Consider the following 18,800-nt stretch of genomic DNA (forward strand, 5'->3'; position numbering starts at 1 on the left):
AGGAGCTAACATTCTAGTTGAAAAGATGGGACATATATGAAAATAAAGGATTTAAAATGGATACAATAAGCCTCATATGAATGGCACAGCCATTAATTTCTATGGGAGTAGAAAAGCAAAGTGAAATTATAAAGGGATGTGGTAGGCAGGACAAAGCTTACCCACGGTCATAACAGGTAAATGACAGAGCTGGTTCAAATTGACCCTGAAGCTGGATTCTATAGCTGATTTACTTTCCACTTTGTAATGGTTAAGAATGTTTGGAAAGATTGATAGGTATTAATACTTTGATCATCAAGCTAAGAAAAGCAATGCAATGGTTACTATACACATGATACGTATTTAGTAGAAAACAAATGCAAATTTCCGAACTATAAAATTACATTTAGAAGGCCCAGTATTACATTCATAAAAATGACCAAGTATGTGCTAAAATGGATTTTAAAAATCCTATTAATGCTAACTACAAAAGGAAAACAGTGTTTCCATATTAGTACGTACCTTTCCGATCCTTAGATTTCAATGCAGTCACATGAGTGAGCTAGAAAGCACACAAACAAAATGAAATTGGAAAGGAAGCCTTAGCTTATGAAGAGATGGTTAACAGAACTATAACTTGAAAAACTAGCAAGATAAAAACGCCTATAAAATGTAGAACTATCAGTTTAATAAGAATAAGCACTAGCCACTGTATATATTTTATATGTGCATACATATATTTAAGATAATAATCAAATACTCAATTAGGGAAGAATATAAAAATTCTTGACTAGATAACTGTTAAGAGGGAATCATGCATTTATTTAGGTTCCTAATAGGGATAGGAAGAGGAACCATGTAAAATGATATGATACAAAATATTCAAATGTATTGGAAATTAACATTTATTTACCAACTATTGCATAAAAGGCCTACTGTAAAATAATGACCATTATATGAAGAAGGGCTACTGCAGAACAGAAGCAACCTAAAGATTATGAACGGGCTAGCCACTATGGCCTACAAAAACTTACGTCTAGTTTGTTCCTTCATATACAAAAACCAATGGGGTCCATGGAAATGGTTGGAGAAGATAGCTGGATCAATACAGAACCCTTCTCCCAAACAGAACAGAATACCAAAGCACACACTCTACACATTAAACATAACAGTCATCCCCATGTGCAAAGAAAACATAACCATATACAACCAAGTACAATAGTCCTAAACTAAGGGATAATTTACATTTCATGTTGTTATTACTACCTTTAACAACTGGAGTTGGTCAAATGTTAATTCTTTTACTGGAATTTCAAATAATTCAACTGGATCAGCATCAAATTTCTAAAAAAAAAAAAAAAGAGAGAAAATTAAGAGAAAAGTGAGCCCTAAATTATCACTGAATGCTCACACTAGACAGGCCTAGCAACTCTATTTACTCAACCATGAGAATAACAGTGAGTAGCCACACTGAGCCCATGCGGGGGACCCCTTCTAATCTAACATCACCTCCCAGCCCTTATATTCTGGCTTTCGTTTTTACTGCAGTGTAGAATACCTGGAAGGAAAAAGGAGCTGGGAGAAAGCTGTAGCGCTGAAGACAACTGAGATAGAACCAGAAGTCAGTCATCTCCCCTACTTCTTGTTATGCTGTCTATACATTTTCTTTGATACTTATCCATGCTACATGACTAGAAATCAATATGAAAGTACTATATAGAATTTATTTCTGTAAGTTTCTAATCTTTTCAAATACTTTTAAATATTTGATTAAAAACAGCAGACACATCAAACGTCATGAAAAAATTGTCTGATTAGCTATAAACCGTAATACTTAACAAGCACTCTGAGCTATCATGTTTCCCCCAGAAGCAAATCTGTTGTATTAGGTTTTAATGTCTATCAAATGATCAATGTCACTCTGTTGAAGGCACTTCTACAGGAAATGAATTAAGGTATCACCAATAAATCATCTGTCCAACAAATATACTAAAATCCACCACATATATATTCATTCATGTACATTGGTATGAAACTGTACATACATAAGGTTTTTCTGGAACACATAAGAAACTATTAAGAGTAAGGCAGTGAGAACAAGGAAAAACAGGAAAGATTTATTTTTCATTTCATAATCTTCTGAAATACTTACATTTTTTCTAATGAACATGAAATGTTTTTATAAGAAAAATACCAGCTTAAAAATAAAAATTCAATATAAAAGTTCATTGCTTTCATTTCTCAACTCATTCAGGTTCAACTTCAGATCAAGATATAGCCTGGTGAAAATGGGGCATTAGTAATATTTGAACTCTCATTGATTTTCAGAAGTAAATTGTAGCTCGGCCAGGTGCAGTGGCTCACGTCTGTAAATCCCGGCACTTTGGGAGGCTGAGGTGGGCGGATCACCTGAGGTCAAGAATTTGAGACCAGTCTGGCCAACATGGTGAAGCCCTGTCTCTACTAAAAAATACAAAAATTAGCTGGGCGTGGTCCAGCTACTTAGCAGTCTGCAGTCCTAGCTACTTAGGAGGCTGAGGCAGGAGAATTGCTTGAACCCAGGAGGTGGAGGCTGAGCCAAGATCATGCCACTGCACTCCAGCCTAGGTGACAGAGCAAGACTCAGTCTCAAATAAATAAATAAATAAATAAATTGCAGCTAGATCAATTAATCTCAATCTTGGCTAATAAGATCATTTATTACTTTACTCTTTCTCATTTATCTTTTCATTAATGTTCTTCCATGGCTAAAACCACCTGTTCCATGTGTTTGGTCACTCTACTCATGTAATCTAAATAGATGCATCTCCTTCCTTCCCCCTCCCTTTCTCCCTCCCCTCCCTCCCTCCCTCCTCCCTCCCTCCCTTCCTTCCTTCCTTCCTTCTAATACCATTTCGCAGAAACAAAAGGGTCCTTTCCTATACATCATAATAATCCAACCCCTAGGAACTCTTTTTTTTTTTTCTTTCCTTGTTTTTTATTGAATTTTTATTTACATTTCCTACACATGTAATATATTTTTTGCCAGAATTTTTAAAAAGATAACCTTTTTATATTTTTTCAACAAAATATGTATATAAGTTGAAATTAAACATTTTAAGAATTTCAGTGACCATAAGTCTTAAAGTTTTGAAAAATATCTATTGGATTGAGTTTAATTGTAATAATTATTAATACACAATTGTTTAAAATAAGTGCAAATTTTCATTACAAGTAATTAAATATAAGACACAAAATTTTACTATTCACTTCTTTTTTTTTAATTTATTTTTTATTATTATTATACTTTAAGTTCTAGGGTACATGTGCATAATGTGCAGGTTTGTTACATATGTATACTTGTGCCATGTTGCTGTGCTGCACCCATCAACTCGTCAACACCCATCGACTCGTCATTTACATCAGGTATAACTCCCAATGCAATCCCTCCCCCCTCCCCCCTCCCCATGATAGGCCCTGGTGTGTGATGTTCCCCTTCCCGAGTCCAAGTGATCTCATTGTTCAGTTCCCACCTATGAGTGAGAAGATGCGGTGTTTGGTTTTCTGTTCTTGTGATAGTTTGCTAAGAATGATGGTTTCCAGCTGCATCCATGTCCCTACAAAGGACACAAACTCATCCTTTTTGATGGCTGCATAGTATTCCATGGTGTATATGTGCCACATTTTCTTAATCCAGTCTGTCACTGATGGACATTTGGGTTGATTCCAAGTCTTTGCTATTGTGAATAGTGCCGCAATAAACATACGTGTGCATGTGTCTTTATAGCAGCATGATTTATAATCCTTTGGGTATATACCCAGTAATGGGATGGCTGGGTCATATGGTACATCTAGTTCTAGATCCTTGAGGAATCGCCATACTGTTTTCCATAATGGTTGAACTAGTTTACAATCCCACCAACAGTGTAAAAGTGTTCCTATTTCTCCACATCCTCTCCAGCACCTGTTGTTTCCTGACTTTTTAATGATCGCCATTCTAACTGGTGTGAGATGGTATCTCATTGTGGTTTTGATTTGCATTTCTCTGATGGCCAGTGATGATGAGCATTTTTTCATGTGTCTGTTGGCTGTATGAATGTCTTCTTTTGAGAAATGTCTGTTCATATCCTTTGCCCACTTTTTGATGGGGTTGTTTGTTTTTTTCTTGTAAATTTGTTTGAGTTCTTTGTAGGTTCTGGATATTAGCCCTTTGTCAGATGAGTAGATTGCAAAAATTTTCTCCCATTCTGTAGGTTGCCTGTTCACTCTGATGGTAGTTTCTTTTGCTGTGCAGAAGCTCTTTAGTTTAATGAGATCCCATTTGTCAATTTTGGCTTTTGCTGCCGTTGCTTTTGGTGTTTTAGACATGAAGTCTTTGCCCATGCCTATGTCCTGAATGGTACTACCTAGGTTTTCCTCTAGGGTTTTTATGGTATTAGGTCTAACATTTAAGTCTCTAATCCATCTTGAATTAATTTTCGTATAAGGAGTAAGGAAAGGATCCAGTTTCAGCTTTCTACTTATGGCTAGCCAATTTTCCCAGCACCATTTATTAAATAGGGAATCAAATTCACCAGCAGGTGGTGCCAGGTTCCTTGTCACACTCTTTCATATAACAGGCAGTATCTGGTACAGTGATGTTAGCAAACTAGACTAACTTGAAATCAACTCAGTTGGAAATTAATACCCAACACAGTTTTAGCGTCCACGTCCCTGAGAAATCACTTGGTTACATAGTATACTGATGTTTAGGGACTATATCATTGTCACGATTATGTTTGTACAAAAACAATTACAGTTTTTTTAAAGCTACATAAATTTTTAAATCTCATTCTGGAATCCCCCCCCGCCGCCCCCATTATGCCCTCTTCTCCATTCTTCTGGTCCCCTACTCCAATTCAGGCTTACCTTTCCTGTAGCCCACATTGCTGCTCGCCCTGCCTGCAGTCTCTGTCCTCTGACATTCCTATTTCATCAGCTACCAAAACATTAGTCGTGAACATTTCCCTTTTCAGCTAAAAAGTATTCCCTACCTCCCTAGCTCTTGAGTCTAAACCTCTTCACTGAGGCCCTCCGCCATCTAACTCCAAACCACTTTTTGAATTTTTCACTGTGGCTCACTAGCTTTATTAATTGAAGAAGCTTGAAGCAGAAACAGCTGGAATTCCAGAAAACAAACACTATGATATCTTCCTCTCTTGCCTCAATATAGTAGCACAGACAGTCACACCACCACAGAAATCACCTGGAATGTCCCTTTTCTATAACATAATAAAGTGTATTCAGCAACAGAGACCCTACTCTAGGAAGGCAGTATCCCATCTCATCACTGTCTCAATGTTGCAAGAGCATGAGAGGGAAGGACTGGCAGGAATACACCAAAAAAATGAATTAACCAATTCTATTTAATAAGTAATTTAAAATATTTTTAAAACTTCCTAGTTTTTAAACCTTTTACCTAACATTAAGAGTTTGAAATGAAGAAATTTCAACGTACCTTTTTCATAGTCAAACAACAGGTAAGATCATGATATACCACGGGCACAAAGTCCTTTGAAAGGTGTACATCAAATTCTACAAAGGCTGCACCCTGATAGAAGGAAGCAAGTATTTGAAAAACATTGCCTGGTACACAGTACATCTCAAACAGCAAGAACATAAGAAATTTTTGTTCACTATAAAATTATGGACCTATACAAACTTTTTCTAAAAAGTAATGTATTCTCTTAAAACAATGGCTTTTCTCTTTTGCAAAAGCACAGCTACTTTTTCCTGGGCAAAAAAAAAAAAAAAAAAAAAAGGACACAGATTCACTTTAAAACATCCAGAGGCACCTCAGTGGCAGTGAGACAGCCTTCGGGCTGTCACTTCTACAACTGCTATCGGCAGAAACGGAACCCGACAAGTGCCTCGAGCTCAGGGATCCCTCACATTGCTGCCCACTGTCCCTGCAAACCTTAGCTGCACAGCTAACATGAAAGATTTGGTGAGGAAAGGAATAAGCTGCAAAGCGCCTAAGCTCTGCTCCTTAGTGCACCTGAGCAGTCCACTGTACAGCCTTTCTCAGCAAAATGTCAGTACTGAATGAAAGAGGAAGCCATAACTGCTGATGAACAGACAGAGAAAACAGAAACAGGAAAAAGATGATGCTCATGTCCAGTTTCCTAATGAGAGCCAAACAAATGAGGAAGACATGAATTATAGTTAAAGCCAAATTTCTAAAAACCAGATCCACACAGAAGGAGCAGGACTGAAATTAATTTAAAGAAAAAAAAAGAAAGAAAGAAAAAGGCAGATCCACTCACCCCCATGAATTAATTCAGTTAAAGTCTGTATGTCATAAACTGACATACAAATATGCACCTTTCCTGAAAGAAGGCCAGGTGCGATAGAAGGAAGGTTTGAAAATTCTGTAACACTACTTTGCTGTGACCCACAGAGGTGCTGTACTAGAAAAGGTGGGTGCATTTCTACCCCTTACACCGGCTCTAAGTTGTCAAGGGGTAGAACTCAACGTGTGAATACACATGGATCACAGACTAGAGTCAAAGGAGTTCAAGAGTATGGCGAGGGAGCCTACTTCCTTGCAGACTTCTGAAGCGGGAAACTTAGCACCTCTTATTTGAAACAAGACAAAACCAAAAACCCATTCTACCAAAGAGGACAAACCCTACCATTCCCAAGTAGTTCTATGAAACATTTTAAGTTGTAGCTTTCTAATTTGTTTGGTTTTAGACAACCATAATCCTTATAGAAAACAATTTTAGTAGGAGACAAAACTTAATCCCAAAATTCATTGTAAGGTTTAAGTAATAAGCCAATAACAGACCAAAACATCTTCACAGATACGTATTTAACATTAAAATAATTCAATAACAATTAAAATAACACTTCTGAAAATGTGATCCCTGTGAGTTACAAAGGATTTCATTAGAATATGGAAGAAAAAGGCTTAATGAAATCCTCTCTCAAAAAGCACATATCTAAAAATTCTTGGCGGGGTGCGGTGGCTCACGCCTATAATGCCAGCACTTTGAGAGGCTGAGGCAGTCAGATCACTTGAGGTCGGAAGTTCAAGACCAGTCTGGCCAACATGGGGAAACCCCATCTCTACCAAAATTACAAAAATTAGCTGGGCATGGTGGCACACGCCTACAATCTCAGCTACTCGGGAGGCTAAAACAGGAGAATCGCTTGAACCTAGGAGGTGAGGTTGCAGTGAGCCGAGATCACGCCACTGTACTCCAGCCTGAGAGACAGAACAAAACTCCATCTCAAAAAAAAAAAAACAAAAAACAAAAAACAAAAAAAACCCGGCTCATCACACCGGGCAAGATGGCTCATGCCTGTAATCCCAGTACTTAGGGAGGCCAAGTGAGGGGATAGCTTGAGCCCACAAGTTCGAAACCCACCTGAGCAACATAGTGAGATCCTGTCTCTACAAAAAACACAACAATTAGCCAGGTGTGATGACACATGCCTGTGGTCCCAGCTACTTGAGAAGCCAAAGCAGGAGGATCACTTGAGCCCAGGAGGTTGAGGCTGCAGTGAGCTATGATCCTGCCACTGCACTCCAGCCTGGGCGACCAGGCCATCATGTTTATAGCTAATGAAATGATGTTTAGACTAGCCATGACAGTAAAACTGGTTCCAAATTAATTATAAACTATAGCCCAATACTACTAATAAATATATTTTCAACAAAGATAAAACAATATACTATTATTTTAAATATTAAAATTATAATCAATTCAAGATGTCATGAATTTTAAAATGCATTATTTTACATACCACTAAGAGGGGGAAATATGCTGCCAATTAAATTATGACTCAAAGCTAAGTTGTAAACCCATTCCAGTTTCAGAGAGGTTAAAATATTTTAAAAGTACACCTCAGAATAGATGTTAGTTCATATAAGTAATGAGGTTAAACACTGACTAGCCAAGTTTACTTCCCGAACTATTTTTTACAAGGCAAAGTTGAGGGCATATGGAGTACATTGTGGAAAAAGTGGAAATTAAAAAATGAGATGTTCCTCCATTTTTTCCCCTAGTTTCACTTTGGAATGTGAGGCGGTCCAGACAAGTACAGAGGAAGAGGGGAGAAAAATCTCAGGTTATTGATTAAAAATGTCCAAGTTGCAGTTGCTGAAAATCCTAAAAGCTAAAAAACAGACTATAATCCTTTATAACTGGATAAAAAAAAAAAAAAAACAAGGAGTTAAGGAAGACAATCAAGTTGCTATGCAAGGGTAGAAACTGATACTTTTTTTTGTTATTTTTTAAAGAGATAGAGTCTCATTCTGTCATCCAGGCTGGAGTGCACTGGCCAGATCATAGCTCACCGCAGCCTCAAACTCCTGGGCTCCAGCAAAGCTCCTGCCTCAGACTACCAAGTAGGTGAGACTACAGGCATGAGACACCACACCCAGCTGATACACTTTTTTCAAGTGTTACATAAAATCACCATCAAATCTTTCCTTCTTTTTTTTCTTTTTTGAGACTGAGTCTTACTCTGTCATCCAGGCTGGAAAACAGTGGCGTGATCTCAGCTCACAGCAACCTCCACCTCCCAGATTCAAGCAATTCTCCCACCTCAGTCTCGCAAGTAGCTGGGATTACAGGCGCAGGCTACCATGCCCGGTTAATTTTTTGTATTTTTAGTACAGACGGGGTTTCACCATGTTGGCCAGGCTGGTCTTGAACTCCCAACCTCAGGTGATCTGCCCATCTCGGCCTCCCAAAGTGCTGGGATTACAGGTGTGAGCCACTGTGCCTGTCCCATCAAATCTTTCTAAAGGCATTTTTTCCAAAGTGAGTATCTGAATAAGCACATTATTCAGGTAGTGAAAACCAATGCTTAGTGGGAACTTTTTTTTTGGTCTCAATTACTCAAAATTTATTATCTCAAAAAAGGATGCTGGCTGGACACAGTGGCTGATACCCATAATCCCAGTACTTAGGAAGGCTGAGGCGGGAGGATCGCTTGAGCCCAGGAGTTTGAAACCAGCCTGGGCAACATAGTGAGACCCTGTCTCCACAAAAGAAAAAAAAATTTAAAAATTAGCCAGACATGGCGGCACATGTCTCTATTCCCACTACTACGGAGGCTGAGGTGGGAGGACTGCCTGAGTCCAGGAGGTTGAGGCTGCAGTGAGCCATGTTCGCAGCACTGTATTCCATGCCTGGGTGACAGAACGAGACCTTGTCTCAAAAAAAAAGAAAAGATGCTTATGGTTCTATTGTCTTTATCCCAATCTTCACCATGGATCTGAATATAAATGCCAAGAGATATTTCCCCTTTCTAACTATTAATAAAAACTGGAGGAGACTCCCTGATCCATATTTCTCTACCTCAGCAGTCTAAAGTTATTTAAAGGTTACTTACATGACTAGCAGCATTTCTTAAAGAAGCAATAGTATTTTCTTGAACTTTAGCCAGCCTGAAAAGAAGAAATATAGTTATCATAAACTATAGGGAAGATAAAGAAACAAATGTAATAAAGAGGCAAAGTGTATTTTCGACAATGGGAAACGGTACTTATTCTGTATTTTGAGGCCAATTTTGACATCCCCCAAATATGACTATGGCTGTCACTAGGAATTTATTCCTTAAATGCAAGCTCTAACAATGATAGATATTTACAAGCTGTATACCAACATAGCCAACACAACATACACTTGCCCTGTACTATGGACTTTTTTCTTGGAGCCATGCAAAGTGATCAGTAAAAATAATCCTTTTCAATGGCAGAAGAAATAGAGACATAGAAACCTGCTCCTTGCAATACAGCCTCCAAAGGACTTACTACTGGCAGACTGTGGGGGAATGAGAAACAACCGACACACACGCAGGATAGAAGTGTGGAAAATCTATTAATAATAAGAACAGAAAGGGGGAAAATGTATTGTTTAAGATGGGGCCTGAGAGGTTAGGTGCGGTGGCTCACGCCTGTAACCCCAGCACTTTGGGAGGCTGCGGCAGGCAGATCACTTGAGCTCAGGAGTTCGAGACTGGCCTGGGCAACAAGGTGAGACCTGGTATCTATAGAAAAATACCAAAAATATAGCTGGGCATGGTACCACGTGCCTGTGGTTCCAGCCACTGGGGAGACTGAGGTGGAAGAATGGCTTGAGCTCCGGAAATTGAGGCTGCAGTGAGACAAGAATGTGCCACTGCACTCCGGCCTGAGCGACAGAGACCCTGTCTCAAAAACAAACCAACCAAAAAGGTGGGGGCGGGTGAGGGTCCTTCTTCCTTAAATGGTTTTTTATAGACTTTAAAATTAAAAAATCCTAATCGTCTCCACAGCATCACTTTAAAACAAAATGGAGAGGGATTAAAATTTACAGTAGAAAATCTGAGGCATGAGCTATAGCACTGGTAATTAAACAAACTTACAAAAGTAGAAGGGGAAGACAACTATTCCAGGCTACAATCTGTTGAGAAGAGAGAGCATCTTTTGGTTGAGGTTCAAGTTAACTAATATTCCTTGAGTTTAATCACACTTTTCTAGACTTGGGATAATGCTGTCCAAACCCTTCCATTTTATAGATGCGGAAACTCAGACTGAGAGAGGGCAACACGTCAAAAGTAAGGACCACAATACAGACACACACACTGATGCTACCAAAGCTTTCTGCATCAAGCTTTCCTTCCTATCTTTCAATTTTTAATGTCTTCCTCCTTATCAATTCAGTAGATATATTATAAAATTGACCAGAATCTTAAGGTTGGTCTCTAACTTCAATTACCAAATTACATTAAATTCCCTTGGTAAAAAATAAAAATATCATTTCACCTTTGCTGAGAAAACCAGTAGAACTCTATCAAACATGAGCTACACCAAATGCTAATCCTACTCAAATATTCAACTTACTGGGCAGTTGTTGTAGAGTTTCCTGCACCTCGATGGCCAACATCCAATGGTATTCTTGGCTTCCAATACTTGGAAAATGAAGATTTCATGTCACAAGTGTATCCTGGTAATGGCTTGATAATTATATAGTCAACTTTCATAGGAAAAAAGAGGGAGGAACAAAAACAAAAATGATTAAAAGGGCCATTATGAGCTGAATTATATTTAAATACCACTCAAGTCAGCTTTATCAGTTTCTATCAAACAACAACAAAAAAAATCAAGATTCAAAACTTTTAGAAAATGTAACAGACATGCTCCTTAAATTGATACCAAAGCAAATTATTAATTTCATCTTTATCATCATCAAATACTTAATTTGAAACTAATTAAAATTCCAACTTAACCCCTTGGGTTATTTGGCAGTGTCTTCAAACTTACCTCTCACTTTGCCTATTGTTTTCCTGGAATTTCTGCTCATGATGGGAAGAGTAAGAATTCCAGCACTCTTTCCACTCTCAGCAATGGTGGATGATAAGAGACAAGCTGTACCCACATGTCCAGGAAGGGCATCACCCTGAACTACGTGCTCACTGAGATCTTCCTGAAAAAATGAGATTTAAAATAATCTTAATTTTTAAACTTCTGTATTACATACATACATAATTTACACATACATATATATATCACCTATATATGAAATATGTATATGTATTTTTTTTTCATAAAAACTTCAATATTTTCGGCCAGGTGCAGTGGCTCACGTCGGTAATCCCAGCACTTTGGGATGCCAATGCAGGCGGATCACGAGGTCAGGAGTTCGAGACTAGCCTGGCTAACATAGTGAAACCTCATTTCTATTAAAAATACAAAAAATTAGCCGGGCATAGTGGCACATGCCAGCAGTACCAGCTACTCAGGAGGCTGATGCAGGAGAAATGCTTGAAACCTGGAGGTGGAGGCTGCAGTGAGCTGAGATCGTGCCACTGCACTCCAGCCTGGACAACAGAGCAAGACTCCATCTCAAAAAAAAAAAAAAATTCAATATTTTCAATTTAAAGATCAAAAACCTCACTTAAAGTCAACTGAGAATCTCTGGGCAGAACTGATAAGAAGGAGATACAATCAAATTTATATTCAAGTGACTGATGTCTTCTCTATAATTTAATACATTTTCTTGTACAGTTTAAACATGTATGTATTTTCGAGACGGAGTCTCATTCAGTTTAAATTTAAAGCACTGCTCGAAAATTTCTAATCACTTTTATGTTGTTTTAGGACTAAGATATATTTGTAGTGAATTTTTAACATATTCTCTAAAAACGTGTCTACACGGCCAGGCATGGTGGCTCACGCCTGTAATCCCAGCACTTTGGGAGGCCGAGGTGGGCGGATCACAAGGTCAGGAGATCGAGACCATCTTGGCTAACATGGTGAAACCCCGTCTCTACTAAAAATACAAAAAAATTAGCCGGGCATGGTGGCGGGCGCCTGTAGTCCCAGCTACTCGGGAGGTTGACGCAGGAGAATGGCGTGAACCCAGGAGGAGGAGCTTATAGTGAGCTGAGATCACGCCACTACACTCCAGCCTTGGCCACAGAGTAAGACTCCGTCTCAAAAAAAAAAAAAATATGTGTCTACACAAGAGTCATATAGGGATAGCAACTCTCTAGGAAACCAAATACTATACTCACTTTGAGATTACACTGGATATTTTATCAGCCTAGTCTATGAATAAAACACTATTACAAAAAATGCTAACCAAATTAAAGGGAAGGTAGGACATTCAAGAGTTTATTAAAAGGCAGGTTTATTAAAAGGAAGCAACAAGAAAACGTTCAGGCCAGGAGCGGAGACTCACACCTGTAATCCCAGCACTCCGAGGGGCCAAGGCAGGAGGATCACTTGAGCACAGGAGTTCAAGACCAGCCTGGGCAACAAAGACCCCGTCTCAACAACAACAAAAAAGTTGTTGTTGTTTTTTTTTATTTCTGAGACGAAGTCTTGCTCTGTCGCTCAGGCTGGAGCGCAGTGGCATGATCTTGGCTCACTGCAACCTCCGCCTCCTGGGTTTAAGCAATTCTCCTGCCTTAGCCTCTTGAGTAGCTGGGATTACAGGCAAGTGCCACCACACCTGGCTAATTTTTGTATTCTTACCCTCGACCTCATGATCCGCCTGCCTTGGCCTCCCAAAGTGCTGGGATTACAGGTGCGAGCCACCGCACCCAGCCAAAAAAGTTTTTTTTTAATTAGCTGGGTGTGGTGGTACACACCTGTAGTCCCAATTACTTGGGAGGCTGAGGTAGGAGGATCACTGGTGCCCAGGAGGTTGAGGCTGCAGTGAGCCATGATCATGTCACTGTACTCCAGCCTGGGCAACACAGCAAGACCCTCTCTCCAGGAAAAAAAAAAAAGAGAAAAAAGAAAAAGAAAGAAGTCATCAAAACTTCATATTTTTATAATAGAGTCCCACAGATCTTACTGCTTAAGATTAGATTTTTTAAAATCCATCCTGAATTCTGTCCTTAAGAAACGGGCTGGGGGCTACTGGTGGTCAAGACGTATTCCCTACCCTCCAAGATTTAAACTCTAATCTAGAATAAATGGGTGTGGAGATGGAGCTAGAGGCTAAGAAAACCACTACATATCACTACTAAGCCAGGCCGACAGCAGTTAGGACCTTAGGGGATGTACCAAGTATTATGTGTTGGGGAAATATGAACAGCCAGTGATCTGCAAGCACTAGTGTAAGTAGCACATGTAGCTCCAGAAAGTTAGCAGCACAGATTGTCAATAACCTGGCACAAACTTTATAATTTCATTACATATTTACAATATCAAGTTGCAAGTCAGTCCCATCAACAAATCCTAATAAAGTACCTCAATAAACGACAGGCTTCGTCATAATGAGAACTCGATCACACTTCTTACACTGGTATGCTCGCCAAGAGGTAAAAACCCTGCCCTGGTCTCTATTTACTGCTCATGGTTCCTTTGGATACAATTCATTCACATTTAGATTTAGCAGACAGGCATCAAAGACGTCTGGTCTTCATGTGAAACAGCAATACTGCTGTTCTCTTAATTATATTTTTAATAGTACTTGAAGATGACAACTCTAAGTTTTTTAAGCTTAACTGTACAGAGGAGCATACCTCTAAAAAGTTAGCTTTACACAAATTAGATTAAAATAAAAATCGAAACATACATTAAAATAAGCTCGTCCCCTAAGTCTTTTAAGCTTAACTGTACAGAAGCGTACCTCTAAAAAATGGCTGACACTGTGAAACCCCGTCTCTACTAAAAACTACAAAAAACTAGCCGGGCGAGGTGGCAGGCGCCTGTAGTCCCAGCTACTCGGGAGGCTGAGGCAGGAGAATGGCGTGAACCCGGGAGGCGGAGCTTGCAGTGAGCTGAGATCCGGCCACTGCACTCCAGCCTGGGTGGCAGAGCGAGACTCCGTCTCAAAAAAAAAAAAAAAAATTAGCTTTACACAAATTAGATTAAAATAAAAATCAAACCATATGTTAATATAAGCGTGTCCCTGCATTCTTTCTCAATCCCCTCACTGCAGTAACTACTCACTTCAAAAAAGTCAAAGATTAGTTCCAGGTTATCTGGTTCCATTGTCTGTATGCTGTACTCTGTCCAACGATCAGGCTGTAAGCCATAACCACACTCCGGCTGTGAATGCCTGCACTTGAACTCATTGTCGCTTATTAAGGATATCTCCAAGCTATTGGACATTTTGTGGAGTACAGTGGGAGATACCCTATCATCGTCATCTTCCTCCAGGCCTTCTAGTGTCAGCTTCACTCTATGTAATAAAAAAATAATAATAATGAGATGCAAGAAGTGGCAGAAACAAAAAACTCATACAAATGTTGCCTAAATTCTACATTTTAAAGTGCCCCCAAATATGCTAAATCTTCGAATAACAAAAATAACGCATTATGCAGAGACTACACATACTACAGGTTAAGGAATTAGGTGTGTTTTATAAAATATCGATGTTATCCACATATATTTTTGCAAAGTATTAAAATGGGATAAATGACCATTGTGCCTACTAAGGTTGTTGATTCTTTCATTAAAAAATAAATAAATCCAGGGCTGGGCCAATGGCTCACACCTGTAATCCCAGAACTTTGGGAGGCTGAGGCGGGAGGACTGCTTGAGCTCAGAAGTCTGAGACCAGCCTAGGCAACATGGTGAAACCCCACCTGCAAAAAATATAAAAATTATCCAGGCATGTGTCACATGACTGTAGTCCCAGCTACTCGGGAGGCTGAGGTGGGAGGATCAGTTGAGCTTGGGAGGTGGAGGTTGCAGTAAGCCAAGATTGCACCACTGTACTCCAACCTGGGTGATACAGCCAGATCTTCTCTCAAAAGAATATATATATATAAAAAATTAAACATACGTAATATTCAAAAATTTTCTGTTGTGTGGAAAATTTTTCATTTTCAAGACACAGTACAATTTAGAACACTGAAGAATATTTCCAAAAAATATTTTCTCTTTATGGCATTATGTAGCAGACAATCATTTCCATTATATCAATTTTTTCTTTTTTTCTGAGAGAGAGTCTCGCTCTGCCTGGAATGCAGGGCTGCGATCTCGGCTCACTGCAACTTCTGCCTCCTGGGTTCAAACGATTCTCCTGCCTCAGCCTCCCAAGCAGCTGGGATTACAGGCACCCGACACCATGCCCGGTTAATTTTTGTATTTTTAGTAGAGACGCGGTTTCACCATGTTGGCCAGTCTGGTCTCGAACTCCTGACCTCAGGTGATCTGCCCACCTCGGCCTCCCAAAGTGCTGGGATTACAGGCGTGAGCCACCACGCCCGGCACATTGTATCAATTTTAAAACAAACTGCTGCTACACTATGAAAATTTAAATAGAAACTATAAAAATACATAAGCTTAGAAAACCACTTATCTATATAAACAAATTTTTTCTGGTTCTAAATGTAGAGATTAAGACTAACTGCAACAGTAGCAACCTGAGCGGGGATAAGTAGTTCACTGTTACAAAGCCCTGTAGTTACTAGAATATGTAACATTATCCCAAACTGTGTAAACTTAAAGACTAAAACCAATTGAGTCTGAAATCTACAGCACTAGTTTAAAAAAATGGCCTAATAAACATATACATGGTCATACCTAAATCTAGATTTTTTTAGTTTTTTCTTGGTTATTGACACAGGAGGTTTTTCAGAATAATGCAAACGTAATCTTATTTCAGTCTGACATGTCAGCCATCCAGAATCCAGAGTTTCAACACCATCTGACAGAATAAATATGAAGAACAGTAATTATTATATATATTTTTAAACAACACAATAAGTACCTATATGCATTGATAATTCTAGTTCACACTCAGTTTTTTTTTTTTTTTTTTTACCTCCAAAGGAAATACATTTTTTAATGAGATCTAATCCATGATTTGTTTCCTAGACCCCTGCCTAAACCGTTGTTCATATGCAACCCAAAGGTTCCAAAGGTAAAAATCTGACGGAAAAGATCCTTTCAGTAAATAAGTATTTTTAGAATAACAATAAAAAAAGAATTAAATTCTTTCCTTTCTAAATATGAAAACAGGCCAGGCGTGGTGGCTCACGCCTGTAATCCCAGCACTTTGGGAGGTCAAGGCAGGCAGATTACGAAGTCAGGAGATCGAGACCATCCCGGCTAACACGGTGAAACCCTGTCTCTACTAAAAACACAAAAAAATTAGCCAGGTGTGGTGGCGGGCGCCTGTAGTACCAGCTGCTTGGGAGGCTGAGGCAGGAGAATGGCATGAACCCAGGAGGCGGAGCTTGCAGTGAGCCAAGATCATGCCACTGCACTCCAGCCTGGGCAACAGAGCGAGACTCCGTCTCACACAAAAAAAAAAGAAAAGAAAAGAAAAGAAAAGAATCCCAAAATAATGAATCATTGTGAACAGACAGATTTAGAATACATATTCCAAAGGCCTTCAGAAAAGATCCTGGTTCTATCAATACCATCTTTGAAAAAAATCTAAAATTCATTTTTTTTTGAAACAGAGTCCTGCTCTGTTGCTTAGGCTAGAGTACAGTGGTGTGATCTCAACTCACTGAGGACTCCATCTCCCAGGTTCAAATGATTCTCACGCCTCAGGCTCCAAAGTAGCTGGGATTACAGGCATACACCATGCCCAGCTAACTTTTGTATTTTTAGTAGAGACAGGGTGTCACCATGCTGGCCAAGCTGGTCTCAAACTCCTGAACTTCTGACGTCAAGTGATCCGCCTTCCTCAGGCCTACCAAAGTGCTGGTATTACAGGCATGAGCCACCTCACCCTGCCCACATTCACACTGTAATAATACACTGAGGTTACCTAACACTGGTACTCTTCTCCCCAAAGCAAATACACAGGTAGTCTTAAATTCTTTATTCAAATATAACTTTTATATAAAATAGGGAGGGAAATTAAATGAATATTAATAATTAGCTATGCTGTCACAGCACAAATAAATTAAAATATTCATATTGAATTCATGACTGAAATAATACAAATCTATTTCAGAAAGAGCACATGGTCCAAGACAGCATCTAACCTAGCAACTGTTCTACTAGGGATCACTGTTACACTTCCAAAGCGTCATTTTAGATATTTAGCTGCAACTAGCTATGCCACTAGTCCTGGGGGTCTGAGATATCAGAAGGTAAGAACAGAACTGTGAGTCAATTCCATATTCTCAAATTTATATATTCTGCCATAAATAAACTGCGTGATCGTGACAACACTGTTAGCATTAACTTGAAGCTACTCACCTACTTAATATAGGTAACAAAATTTTCATAAATACCAGAGAAACTGTCAGCTGTTTTGGACCTAAGCTTTTTCATAAACAGGGTTAAAATAAATAAATACCAAGAAACTTCTCTCCTTAGAAATTCTCTCCTAACTTAAGAATGCTTAATAACTGTGGGACTTTAACCTTGTCTTTTCCAGAAAAGACAAAGTGAGACCATGCATCACAGCTCAAGCAAAAACTACTACTCCATAAAGCACTCTAAAACATGTAGTGTAAATACTACTTATGAAAGTAATAAAGACTCTAAAACACTTAACACTAAAGCTATTCAAGTATTGTACACTATTTTCTGATGTAATATAAACAATCTCAAACAAAATCAAGGAAAAGATGTCAAATTCCTATTTAAATACTGCCAGAGCATGTTCATTTCTACCATACATAAACACATATACCTAATAAAAACCACAACCAAAACATTCAGGCCTGTTCTTTCCTGTGCTCAGCAGGAAAGCAAACTGGTTATCAGCAATTTATCTCTGATTCAGAGTCAGTACAAACACAATTCCGCCCACCCTCTTTCCACCTTTTGACTCCTACAGTACAGCATCCAAAATGAGGATGCAGGCCGGGCATGGTGGCTTACGCCTGTAATCCCAACACTTTGGGAGGCCAAGGCAGGCAGATCACTTGAGGTCAGGAGTTTGAGACCAGCCTAACCAACATAGCAAAGGCCCATCTCTACTAAAAATACAAAAATTAGCCAGGTGTGATGGCACTCACCTGTAGTCCCAGCTACTCAGCAGGCTGAGGCAGGAGAATTGCTTGAACCCAGCTGGTGGAGGCTGCAGTGAGTGGAGATTGCACCACTGCATTCCAGCCTGGGTGACAGAGCAAGACTCCATCTCAAAAAAAAAAAAAAAAAAAAAGAGAATGCAGTTTAATATAACAGCCCTGATACACTGTAAGAATTCCAGCTGGGTGCGGTGGCTCATGCCTATAATCCCAGCACTTTGGGAGGCTGAGGCAGGAGGATCACCTCAGGTTGGCAGTTCAAGACCAGCCTGACCAACATGGAGAAACCCCGTCTCTACTAAAAATACAAAATTAGCTGGGCATGGTGGCACATGCCTGTAATCTCAACTACTCAGGAGGCTGAGGCAGGAGAATCGCTTGAACCTGGGAGGCGGAGAGTGCGG

General features: G+C 39.3%; 1 protein-coding gene across 2 annotated transcripts in view; it reads right to left on the bottom strand.

Moving 5' to 3' along the window:
* LOC105481647 (glycerophosphocholine phosphodiesterase 1) overlaps positions 1 to 18,800 on the bottom strand; it is a 63,899-nt gene that overhangs the window by 18,911 nt on the left and 26,188 nt on the right. For both annotated transcript variants that reach the window (XM_071079639.1, XM_071079638.1), the window contains 8 exons: positions 15,983 to 16,106; positions 14,402 to 14,633; positions 11,258 to 11,420; positions 10,838 to 10,970; positions 9,346 to 9,400; positions 5,456 to 5,548; positions 1,246 to 1,323; positions 502 to 541 (listed from right to left, as the gene is read on the bottom strand). In XM_071079639.1, coding sequence (XP_070935740.1) covers positions 502 to 541; positions 1,246 to 1,323; positions 5,456 to 5,548; positions 9,346 to 9,400; positions 10,838 to 10,970; positions 11,258 to 11,420; positions 14,402 to 14,633; positions 15,983 to 16,106 — 918 coding nt within the window. The remainder of the gene's footprint in view (positions 1 to 501; positions 542 to 1,245; positions 1,324 to 5,455; positions 5,549 to 9,345; positions 9,401 to 10,837; positions 10,971 to 11,257; positions 11,421 to 14,401; positions 14,634 to 15,982; positions 16,107 to 18,800) is intronic.

This window comes from Macaca nemestrina, chromosome 15, assembly GCF_043159975.1.
Source record: "Macaca nemestrina isolate mMacNem1 chromosome 15, mMacNem.hap1, whole genome shotgun sequence".
Taxonomy (NCBI): domain Eukaryota; kingdom Metazoa; phylum Chordata; class Mammalia; order Primates; family Cercopithecidae; genus Macaca; species Macaca nemestrina.